Genomic DNA, 12561 nt, shown 5'->3' with positions numbered 1-12561 from the left:
GTAATAACATGTTGCTTAAGAAATGCTTACAACATCATTTTGAAAAATCAGTTTTCTAGGGACAAAAGTTGTGTGTTCATAACATGTTTGACCAAATCTGCAATCAGTTAGCCATGTTTACTTTTCATAACTATTCAAGAACCATAGAATCCCTACAGTGCAGAAACGACTATTTGGCCCCATTGAGTATTCACCAACTCTCCGAAAGAGCACCTTACCCAGGCCCAACCTCCATCCAATCCTCGTAACTCTGTGCACTTACCATGGCTAATCCACCTAACACACACATCTTGGGACATTAAGGGGCAATTTAGCATGGCCAATCTACCTAACCTAATGTCAAAGGGAAAAGTGCAAGCACCGTTTTCAGTAAGTATATTATTGGTGATCAAAAGTTTGAACTAATTCAACGATGGGTTCATTAGATTCACACTCGGAGATAAAGGAATGCACTATAATTTTACATATAAATTGTCAAGTCATCTGATAACATGGTTGTTCCGGGACCAAGGTAAATATAGCAGGCCTGAAATGTTTGTCTAAAGTTGCAGCCTATTGCAAATTATGATGTCAACGAAGTAGCTCTACAGTTAAGGGGGACAAACTCAAAACCCAAACCAGTCAAGTTTTTCAATATATATATTAATATATATATTCCTAGCCGATTATTTTATAAAAGAACAGATTGAGGAAAATATATGACCGTAAACTTTACTTCCTTTTGAATATTGCGATGTTGATGCTCTTCAAAAGAGTCACCATTTGACCTTCAACTCGAAAATGCAAGATTTCAGGGAAGTGATCAAAACCTGAGCAAGACAATTACAATTTTACAATCCAAATTACAATTTTGTTCCAAGTTATTTTCAATCATCTCTCCAGAAACATTACTGCACCAAATACTCACCTCAATCTGATGTTACTTCAGGTCTAATTATAGCTATTTGTGCAAACAGAATTGTGCACTATTACTACATTTGTCTGTATCTACCACACATTAATTTGTGTTGATGTTATACTGGGGAGTGAAGTCTCTATACTTGAAGACGGCCAACTACAAACAGTATAAATTCAATTTAAAATTGACTTCAGAGATACATTGTGGGCAGCACAGTAAAAGTAAAACAAGACATTGAATTGTAAATTTGATGGTAACAAAGCCCACTGAAGCGGAAATGTAGCATGGAAGTTTATGAATGACAATTGTACAAATCAGTAGCAGACAATATCCATTCTAGAAGAAAATAAAATTAACTCAAGGATAGATCTTATAATAAAGCATACCAACTCAATCTTAACTGCCAAAAAGTACTAGCTAGAATAGACAGGGACCGTGGCATTATGACTCTGGTGGACTTTGATGGTGCATCTTGGCATTACTGTACATGTGAGATTTGCACAGCTACAATGGCGTTGAAATGACACTTGCAACTTTAAAGCAACCACAGATGAATTTCATGCATCACATCCAGATTTAATTTACATTTGTTGCTTTTGGTATACAAGGGATCAGATTGCACCAGGAAATCTGGCACAGACCATTATTGCCTTCTTTTGAGGTTGTCTCTAATCATATATTGACAACCTTATTAAAGAAAGCAAGCTTCAAAGAAGACCAACTCATACACTCCGGTGAAACAAAAAATGTGAAATTTTCTTTATAAATTTGTTCAGAAATGAGAATTGGAGCAAACAAATGAATTAAGAACATTTCACGAATCTAAGTAAATATTTGCCTTCTGCTTGAAGTATCATTTAAACGTAACCAAGGAGTGCAAATTACATCAGACTCCCTTCACTCAGCTCACATATTTAAGATTCTGTTGTATAAGAAAGTTACACGCCAACACAAATGTATGCTTACTTCAAAAGACAGCAAGTGTTAAGACACCTGGTTTTCAATTATATTTGCATATCCAAGAATATGAGAAACCACAAACATATGTGCGCAAGGATAAACTGCAAAATATTCCACAGTTTAAACTTTTAAGTGTATTTACTTTACAATCAATTGCTGCTTTTAACTGGGGCTCCAAGACCCAATTGGAATTTCCATGTAAAATATATTCATAAAATTAACTGCATATACTACCATCTGTCAGTTCAGTTAGCACTAATGCTATGAGTACGTTCTCGCATACTACTTTATGCTCTGGGTTGTGAGCTAGTCTGTTACAAAATTTGGCCAGTGCTGCAGTGAATGTTTAGTGGTACTGTTGTAGCACTGCATTGCTAACAGTACAAGTAATATTACATCTTTTACCAGAAATCTTGCTTGTGCTCCTATATATTTGATATTTATTAGGCTTTTGCTTCTGAAAAACTTTGACACACAGAAATTATTTAAAACCGGGATAACTTCAAATGTTCAAAACTCAGCTCGAGGCCACAGTGCAAGGCATGTTCATCCAACATTACAATGGAAAATCCTCCATAAAATCATGCATCCAAAATGTTTGTTGCAAAGTGAGTACAAGCTTTAAGTTGATTCTGCCTGCACCCTTGGACATGTCTAAATGTCTGTTTCACATCACCATTAAAATATCAGGATAACATGAGAAATGGGGTAGAAACCCAATCTGACCAGTGAAACAAAATGCTGCCAATAAAGTCAGAAAATTCTGGAAACATACAAAAAAAAAATCAGGCAGCATGAGAGGAGAGGAACAAGTAGGTTAAGGTTACAAATTGACGACCTTCCTTCAGAATCTGATTTTAATAAAGGCCAGTTTGGTTTTTAAAATGGCTAACCAAAGACTTTGGGGGCGATCTTATCAAAAAAATTTTAAGTGCTGAACGAACGTGAAAATGGGAGAGAATCACATCCATTTTCTCGGTGAGAAAAAAACCCAAATCTTTTCACACTTAGAAAAAATGTGTCAAATTATGTTTTCAAGTTCCTGGAGTGGGGTGCAAACCTACGACCTTCAAACTCAAAAGGCAAAAGTGTGACAACGGAGGCCAAGACCAAAACCTTTTACTTTAACTAAACATCTGAAAAAGTCTAAACAATCTTAAGGTGCTTTTTAAAACAAAGGAAAAGCCAATATTTTTGTTTGAACTGCTTCAGAATTTTAAAAATTGAATCAATTGCGACTTTGGCAGTTGTCTCACTGCCTAGGTTCTCCCCATACCTCTTTCTCTTTTTAACACGCTCCTTAAGACTTAACACTTTGACCACGTTTTCGGTTCTAATTTCTCCATATGTGGCTCAGTGTCAAATTCACCTTAAAATGCTTTTTACGAGTTTAAAGTACTTATAAATAATTGTTTTTTGCTGTGTAGGAAAGGATTCCTTTAAAACTGTTTTGTATCCAACTAATTATTACAAGTCAGATGTAATATACTTTTCAAGAAGGTGGTGACTTTAAATAAGCACCGTTTAACATTCTAGGAAAGGGCCATATTTTAACCATTGTTCCATAAAGGGCAGTATGTTTGAAGAAGTCTACATGAGTTTCAAGCAATGCCTTTGACAAAGTCTCATGTGACACTGGTTAGAAAAGTAAAAGTCCTCAGGATCCAAAGGAAAGTGGCATGTTGAATCCAAAATTGACTCAGTGACAGGAAGCAATGGATAAGACATGATACGTCAATGGCCTCCTTCCATGAAGTAAATTTTCTATGTTTCTATAGCACAACTGAAGACTTCAGTCGTTAAAGTTTGGAAACATGCCACCAGACGGAATCAATTTGAGAGAATGAGAAAAGGGCTAAAATTGATACAAATATGTTCTCTGAATTTGGTCACTGGTTGATTTTGAATAGTCACTTTTCAGGGATTCATCCAGTTTACTCATTATGTAGCTAAGCCAAGAAAACAGAATTAAATCTGTGGTTTGTTCTGCATTAGTTCAGGCCAGCCAGGATACAGCAGAGGCATCACAATTGACTTTAGAACATTGGGTTAGGAAGTTGAGGAGGAAAGATAAATATCAGCTCGAGTTCCTGATAACTATGCAGTGACCTTCACTGAAAGTTACCGAGTCAAGTTTGGATTCAACTTGCCACTTTCCCTTGGATCCGGTGGACTTTTACTTTTCTAACCAGCGTCACATGAGACCTTGCGGTTATTAGGGTAGGCTGAGATTAGGTTTGGCTGTGACAGTCTGTGGTCCAACTCCCTGCCATGGTTACACACGTGACATTGATCACTAAACACATTAAAGTCCAACATAAAATTAGCAGACAGAACATACAAACATGCTTACAAACACAAGTAGTATTTCTACAAACAGGATGAATACATGAATCAGTCTATCTTCAAAGTACAGAGTTCTAAGTCAAAATCTTGCAGAGGTCCACCTTATTATTTTGCCTCAATCTTTCCAATATTTCAAAACTGACAGATTACAATGAGAGAGAAAATTCCAATTTCATGAAACCAAATAAGATATTTCATACAATAATTCTTCATTTTATGACATATTTAGGAACATGTATTTATCAATAAATTTGTCTACAATTAGGAAACATTAGAAACAGGGGCAAATTGTAGAATGAAATTTCTACTCAATTCTATATTCAGATCAGATAACTTGTACCTGAAAGTAGTATTTTTAATGAAAGCTATTTTATTTTTCAAAGACTAGCTATTTGCTTCCTGGAGGTTTCATCTTTTAAAAATAATACAACGGGAACAACAATGGATAAGGATCATATACCCAGTACTTCCCCTTTTATTTATTAGTCATTTTCGATGCTTCAGTGTCTGTTTCATCCAATTTGCAGACTGTATGCAGCATGAAGCTCATCATCATGCTACTGAAAAGCCTGAAAACATTGCACGTCACAAGCTTACGCCAGCCTGCCACCAATCTGCAAGTCTGCGCTCTTGCAGCACCAGCACAGCTCTCCTTTCCAAAGAAGCTTTCAGTCAATGTGTTCGCACCGCTAGCTGGTCTCTGCACAAGTACTTCATTACCATCAACAAGTTAAGGATAGGACCACCAGCTGTGCAGGCGAAGGTTTGGGCTTCAATTAAGCAATTGAATGGACAAGTGAAGGAAATGTTTGTTTTCATTCATCCTCAAGAAAAAATTCTATAGTCCTAAGCCAGTGGAAATCAAAGCAGGGCAAGGGCAAAGCTTTGGGAGGAAACGTTACAGCTGGGATAGGTGAAGATTTGTTATGGCATTTTTCTTTTTGCTTCCAACTGGAATACTCGCCATTGTCATATGTGAAAGCAAATAGAAATCCTTTTTGTGTCGCGTCTTTTCAAAAGCTGCCTCTTCCACTGGAACTTCTTTCCAGCTCACTGCTCGAGGAGTCTGAACAGAAGGATAGTTGAATGCAGTCTCCAATGTGCAGAAAAGAATGGGTAAGTGTTTTCTTTTGAAATAGGATTTTGAAAATCCAGATGGGAGGGGAACAGAGGGGCTGCAGGGACAGAGGGGGAAGGAGGAGCAAATTATTTAGCTCGTTGGAAACATATAGAATGTTTCCCCCCTTTTGAAAACAAAATCATGTCTAACAATTCTATCATCGTTAGCTGCAACAGCTTTTGTGGGGGAGGGGATGAAGCACCTAAATCACCATATATGATGGACTGTTTAGGCTAAAAACCTAAATGAATTTCATTTGATTGCCACCTACAGGTTTGCATTCGAAGTGGCCATTGGGGGGGCCAACAACGGTGGCATTGTGTGTGATGAGCATGTTGTTGAAAATGCTGCCTGCCTCAGGCACAGCATGTCCACAAAAATGCAGATGCGAGGAGCTGCTCTTTTACTGTGATTCCCAAGGTTTTCAAGGAGTACCCGACAATGTCTCCCACGGGTCTATAGGCTTGTCGCTCAGGCACAATAGTTTTGTTGAACTGCAAAATGATCAATTTACAAGCTACAGCCAACTTACGTGGCTCTATTTAGATCATAACCAGATTTCTGTTATTCAAGTGGATGCCTTTCAAGGACTGTATAAACTTAAAGAATTAATCCTCAGCTACAATAGGATTGTGCGACTGGCAAATACTACATTCAGCCAACTGATTAACTTGCAGAATCTGGACCTGTCATTTAATCAAATTACTTCTCTGCAACCAGAGCAATTCCACAGCTTACGAAAACTTCAAACACTGCACCTACGTTCAAATTCATTAAGGACCATTCCTATAAGGATTTTCTGGGACTGCCGAAGCCTGGAGTTTTTGGATATAAGCAACAATCGCTTGCGAAGCCTGGCTCGTAATGGTTTTGCAGGATTAATCAAACTCAAGGAGCTTCACTTAGAGCACAACCAGCTGACAAAGATTAATTTTGCTCATTTCCCTCGGCTAATAAGTCTCCAAACACTATTTTTACAATGGAACAAAATTAGTATCCTGTTATGTGGAATGGAATGGACTTGGGACACACTGGAAAAGCTCGACGTAACTGGAAATGAGATTAGAACAATTGAGCCTCATGTTTTCCTTACAATGCCGAATCTAAAGATACTTCTGATGGATTCAAACAAGCTCACCGCATTGGATGGCCAGATTGTTAACTCGTGGAAATCGCTAACTCACATCGGTCTTTCTAGTAACATGTGGGTTTGTAACAAAAATATTTGTGCCCTGGCCTCTTGGCTAAGCAATTTCCAAGGTCGATGGGAGAACTCAATGGTTTGTGCTAGCCCAGAGCACACACAAGGCGAGGACATATTAGATGCTGTTCATGGATTTCAAATCTGCAGCAATCTTTCAGCAACCACCACACAAATAACCACTGGCTATACAGACTCTATACAGCAGTCGGAAACTACTGAATACGGAACAGAATTAACGTCTACCGACTCCGGTTCAGAGGATACTGAAAATCCAACTATAGAAACAACTGCTGAAGACTTCCTTGAGCCTGATAATACTCTCTTTACTCACAGGATAATAACTGGAACAATGGCTCTATTGTTCTCTTTTTTCCTCATTATCCTTGTGGTGTACATTTCACGGAAATGCTGCCCCCCTACCCTAAGACGTATAAGGCATTGCTCCATGATGCAACACCGGAGGCAAATTCGCCACCAAGCCAGGCAGCCCATGGCAGATTTATCTACACAAGTACCCTATAATGAATATGAGCCCACCCATGAGGAAGGCGCACTGGTGATCATAAATGGTTACGGACAATGCAAATGTCAGCAGCTGCCTTATAAAGAATGTGAAGTATAAATTACTGAGCTCATGTAATCAACATACAGTTTAAGAAATGGGAAATCTGTGAGTAAAATGCTTTCAACTTTTAACTACAGAATTGAACATTAATATTTTTTATTTGCAGAATAAAGTTACCAAAATTCTGGCACTGGCTCTCTTACTCTAAATTGTACCTGACGCTGCGAATGAAAGTCAGCCTAGATTTCTCTGTCTGGATTTGCATCATGCCATACAAGCTAAATTTATTTTTGTAATAACTATTTTATTTGTCGGTGGAAGAAATTGCTTGATTCACAACAGAGTTTAAAAAAATTACCTTAGCTGTGCTGAGTTAGACAGCTTGTCACTAAAGATCAAATATTAAATTGCCTCATGTCCTTGGCATCAACCTCTCCACAAAAAAATGAGACCTTTAGATAAGCCAGTTACTGTAAGTTATTAAATAATGGGCTCAATCATGCCCAATGCTTCATAAGGTAGAAATCAAAAGGAATTGATGATGAACTGTTTTTTTAAACATCAAAACTGAAAGATTTCTTGAGTTTTTACTGACAGGGTTAAGTGAAGTTTTTGCTTGATTAGATCAATTAAGTACATTGAGAAGGTTAACGGATAGCTCTGCTTTCATAGAATGTGTTTGTGAAATTCACTCAATTGTACACAATAAATTTTGCTCAACCTTGAATAAAAACATAAATTTTTTAAAAAGGTCAAATACTATGACCCAGAGATAATATAATATTCCAGCTAATCTGCAGTCAGTTAACAGTTAAAATCACTGCCACATAAAAGAAATTTAGCAGCAGGTTAGCAAGTCACAGTATCCACATGGAAGACTGCAATAAGCAAATACTTACAGCAATGTTCAATTGGTTGATTCAAGGAACAAGCTACCGCTGGGACTTCAATCAAATTACAGAAAATGGAAATGTAGTCATGTCCTAACTGACAAATTAACGTGTTACAGAAATACAGTGTGCAATCAACCCTCTAATTTTTAATTGATGTAAATTTTATCAACTTAACATACTGTTGTCCACCAGAAAAGAATGGGAGCATATGGGAATCACAATGAATTTCAGTTGCTTTGAAGAGACTTGGACATACTATAAAACAACCAGGAGTGTGCAGGAATATGAACTGGTAGCAGCCTGCAAATATAGACAAATAGATCTATAAAACAAGGAAAGACACGCTACTGACCACTTTCCTTCATGCATACTGCCGTCCACCAATCTGGGCTTAGTCATACCATCACCTGCTATACCCTGGCATTCAAATACAGTCAGACTCTTCCTCAAGAATAAAAGAGAGTAGGCTGAAAGTCAAAGCAAGCATAAGCTTGTAGAGGGGAGGGCAGGAAACAAGGATCACCAGGGACCAAAAGAATTTAAGAATGTGAGGTTGGAAAATGAACGCATATATAGACAGATTTACAAGTTATAACTTTAGGTTTCAAATTCAAAGCAACATTAATTTTGTAGTACAATGCTGCCCCCTTTACTTGAGTGGCCTGAAAATAAAATTCTATAAAGCAATGCACTATATCTGCGATGATGTAGGTCAAACTAGTGGGTTTTGGGCTAATACATAATTTGTTTTGATATATGGTTTAATAAATGTGCTACAGAGTAGCATACTGTAAGAATACAGTGAAGGCATTTGACTCGTGCCTTGCTTACCTCAGAACCAGGCTGAAATTTAGCCCATAATATTAATTTATTGCTGCTTCATGTAAGGTTCAGAATTAAAATCCAGTTTAAAACCCAAATTCAAATACCTGCATGAGATCAGCGTGATTCACAAAATCAGCAATCTCTCTTTCATGCAATTTGATTTTTTTTGGGAAGTAAAGCACAAACACAAAGCTTTTGTTGGACAAAGATTCCCTAGCTTTCTACAATTTGTCCCTCTACCAAAATTGCACCAAATTCCTAACAAATTTCTACAGGTTCTGGAGCGTGAATTTTGAAAACAACATAAATATCACTAATGCATTGCTTGATCATAGTGCAAACATGGTTGTAATTTAGCACAAAATTGGATATTGCACTGATATGGGCCACAAAGGTAACTCAAGGGAAATGAACACATCACTAAGCTATTAACTCTTACATACTGTATTAAACACATGCTTCACCTTGCATCCAGCTCATGGTACATTGGATCTGAAAGGGTTCAATTCTGACCAATACAGAAAAGGAAATCATTCATTCCCAGGACTCAATTGCATCAATAAATATAAAAAAGGCCTACTTTTGTACTACCTCGACCATTAGTATCAGTACTGAAAAATCGCAAATGTGCAGCTGCCAGGCGAGACTCTCCAAAAATACAAACTTGAAAAATACCCTACAAATCTTATTTGTCACTAGAGTTCTTACGTATTTTATAATTCCTTACAGTATTAAATCTGTGTTAGTCTAAAAACAATACAAATTCTATTAACCTCCAGAAATATTTTTAAGAAATGCTCTATAGAGTCTTTACTTCACCTGTTGAACTATTTCCTTCTCTCCATTTTCAAAGAGAAACAAAAGCTTTTTCCAGTTAATGCAGTTGACACATATGCCAAGAGCATCTATCGGAAGCGCAAGATAAACAGATATGTTTATCGTGCAATTCTTCTTTTACTGTCAAGGTTTAAAATGCAACCCGTGAAAACTGTACCTGTGAATAGTCAATGCTTTTTTTTCTTGGAGTAATTTGCAAACACCAAATTAAAACTTTCACTAATTTTCATGTTAGAGATTTTAAATTCTGGGTTCTCATTATTGGACTTAATGTTAAAATTAAAGGCCTCTCGATGCTGAATGGCCAATGGACCATATAGTACCAAGACAAACCAAACATAAGACCTGCAATGAAACCAATAATCCATGTTGAGTTTTTGATGTGGAAGCAACAGGGAGACTGCAGATGGATTGGAGTATCCTCAGGTTAGAATCAGGGAAAAAATGGCCTATGTGCCAGAGCTTGGTTGCTATCCAGTGACCTCTGCTGGAAATTTGTATGTGAACAGTAGATTAGAGGGGGAAACTGCAGAGCCCCACAGCATCTGTCCAGAAACACAAAAGGCAAAGAACAATATCCAGCATGATTCAGTACCTTCATGATAGGAAGGGCAAGAGAAAATTGGATTTGAGAAGGGCATAAAACAAACAATACAAGTTTCTGTTTTGTGTTGATGTGTAGGCAAAACAACATTTTTTTTTTCATGGACCAAGATCCCACAAACAACAATGAGATGAAAAACCTGCAGATATGACTCTGAAAGAACTCCTCTTTAAACAAAAAAATGCCACAGGAATTTTATATGTCCAGCTTTACTACAAGACAAGACACACAAGGTCTCAGGTTAATAAATCATCCAAAGGGTAATGTCTTCAACAAAGAAGCACTCCCTCAGTGTGTCCCAGTTTAGCAGCTCAAATTTCTGGTGTGGAGCTTCAGCCTCCGATTGAAAATCTTTATTCCCAAAATTCTGGGGCAAATTGAAACACTTTGGACATTAAAAATTTAAACTATGATTCAAATGGTAGAATCCCTACAATGCAGAAAGTGGCCAGTCTATTGACTCTGCCCGGACTCTGAAAAAGCATCCCACTCAGGGCCTCCCCTCTGCCCTATCCCCGTAAACTTGTGCATTTACCATGGCCAATCCAGCTTTGGGCTGTGGGGGGAAACCGAGCACCCGGAGGAAACCCACGCAGACATGGGAAGAACGTGCAAGCTCAGTCAGCCAGCCAAGGCTCGAATTGAATCCAGGCTTCTGGTGCTGTGAGGCAGCAATGTTAACCATTTTGCTTCCTGTTAGTTCTTTGCATTCTGCCCCCTTCAAACTACTAAATACTCCAGGTGCTGGAAGGGAAAGGTTTTCCTTTGAGTGTGCAATGGACACTGGAGAAAACTAAAGGTCAGTTTCAAAAAAGCAGAAATAGAGTTAAGGATATTTACCATTCCTTTATAATTTAAACAATTCCATCCAGTCAAATATTCAAAACCTTGCTGCTGGCTTTTTGAAAAGACTGGGCTGTACAAGCATGGGAGGGGTTGATGTTTAAATGTAAAGGGCAAATACCATTACTTGCATGTACTGTTAATCATATCCTAAAACTTCCCAACTGTTGCCCCACTTTAGGGTTGATTGAACAGTACAAAGACAATTCTGCAACAATCATAACTTCACAGAGGCAAAACTGAATGGTTTCTTCCTGCAGCACCTTTGGGAGGTCTGCCAGAAAGATAAAAGCTGCACAGATATCAATTTGTTGCTGTATTTAAGCTGCAGTTGAAACAATGCAATTTGGCAATTGGAACTCATGATGAAACTGTTTCCAGGAGAAATAGTTCCAAAATGCAATACAAGGTTGTACTTCAGAGATGGCAATATCTTGAAATTCTCTTTCGCTTTATGCTTTCCATCCCAAAACCAAATACTGATGAAGATTGCCAGGAAAATTCTACCCAATGAACCATAATTAAGCTGTGTCTGAGTTCAGCATTTAAACTTTATTTAACCTTGGTATACCATTAATTTTAACCAAAAAACCTATTTCTCATAGCCGCACAGATTTTTCATTATGAATTCTTAGCTCAATATTTATAATAGAATTGTCAATGGGAATATAACATTGTTGCACTGCATTTAACAGCTTCCTATTAGTGGTGGCACTGGTAGGAGGGCATAATAAGTGACAATTTACATAGGTAGTTTCTTTTATAAAAGCAGGCATTGGAAATTGATAAAAAATATTGAAATACTAGGCCAAGCCCATTGGATATAGCAAAGGCCACAAGCCCTCATAACATTCTGGATGTAGTACTGAAGACTTGTTCTCCAGAACTAGCCATATCCCTAGCCAAGCTGTTCTAGTACAACTACAACAGTAGAGGCCAAAGTCTATACTGTTCACACAAAAAACTGGAAATCTAATCCAGTTAATAACCATCTCACCAGTCTGCTCACAATCATCGGCAAAATGTGGGAAGACGCTGCTGACTGTGCTATCAAGTGACACTTAGGGCGGGATTTTCCAGCAACGCTCATCCCAGGGCCAGAAAATCCCGCCCGAGGTCAACAGATCTTTGCATGGTCCGCCCCCTACCTGCTACGATTCCCGTGGTGGACGGGATGGGAAAATTCCACCCTTACTCAGCAATAACTTAATGACGTTTAGTTTGGGATCTACCAGGCCCACTCAGCTCCTGACCTCATTACAGTCTTGGTCCAAGCATGGACAAAAGATCTGAATTCCAGAGGTGCGGAGAGAGTGACCACCCTTGACATCAATGCAGAATTTCACCAGGTGTGGCCTCAGGAAACAGCAAAATTGGAGTCAGTGGGAATATTCTCCATTGGTTGAAATTTCAGATGGATATGGTTGTTGGAAACTAATCAACGTAGCTCGAGGATATCACTGCAG

The 12561-nt window shown here is 38.1% G+C and overlaps 2 protein-coding genes across 2 annotated transcripts in view; one reads left to right on the top strand and one right to left on the bottom strand.

The window, feature by feature from the left end:
* ctnna1 (catenin (cadherin-associated protein), alpha 1) overlaps positions 1–12561 on the bottom strand; it is a 172662-nt gene that overhangs the window by 60921 nt on the left and 99180 nt on the right. The window lies entirely within an intron of this gene.
* Positions 5657–7150, top strand: lrrtm2 (leucine rich repeat transmembrane neuronal 2). Its single transcript, XM_078231628.1, has one exon. The coding sequence runs from the start codon at positions 5657–5659 to the stop codon at positions 7148–7150; it is 1494 nt and encodes a 497-aa protein (XP_078087754.1).

Source organism: Mustelus asterias, chromosome 16, assembly GCF_964213995.1.
Source record: "Mustelus asterias chromosome 16, sMusAst1.hap1.1, whole genome shotgun sequence".
NCBI classification, from domain to species: domain Eukaryota; kingdom Metazoa; phylum Chordata; class Chondrichthyes; order Carcharhiniformes; family Triakidae; genus Mustelus; species Mustelus asterias.
The sequence above is the reverse complement of the archived record's forward strand: the minus strand, read 5'-3'. Positions and strand labels throughout refer to the sequence as shown.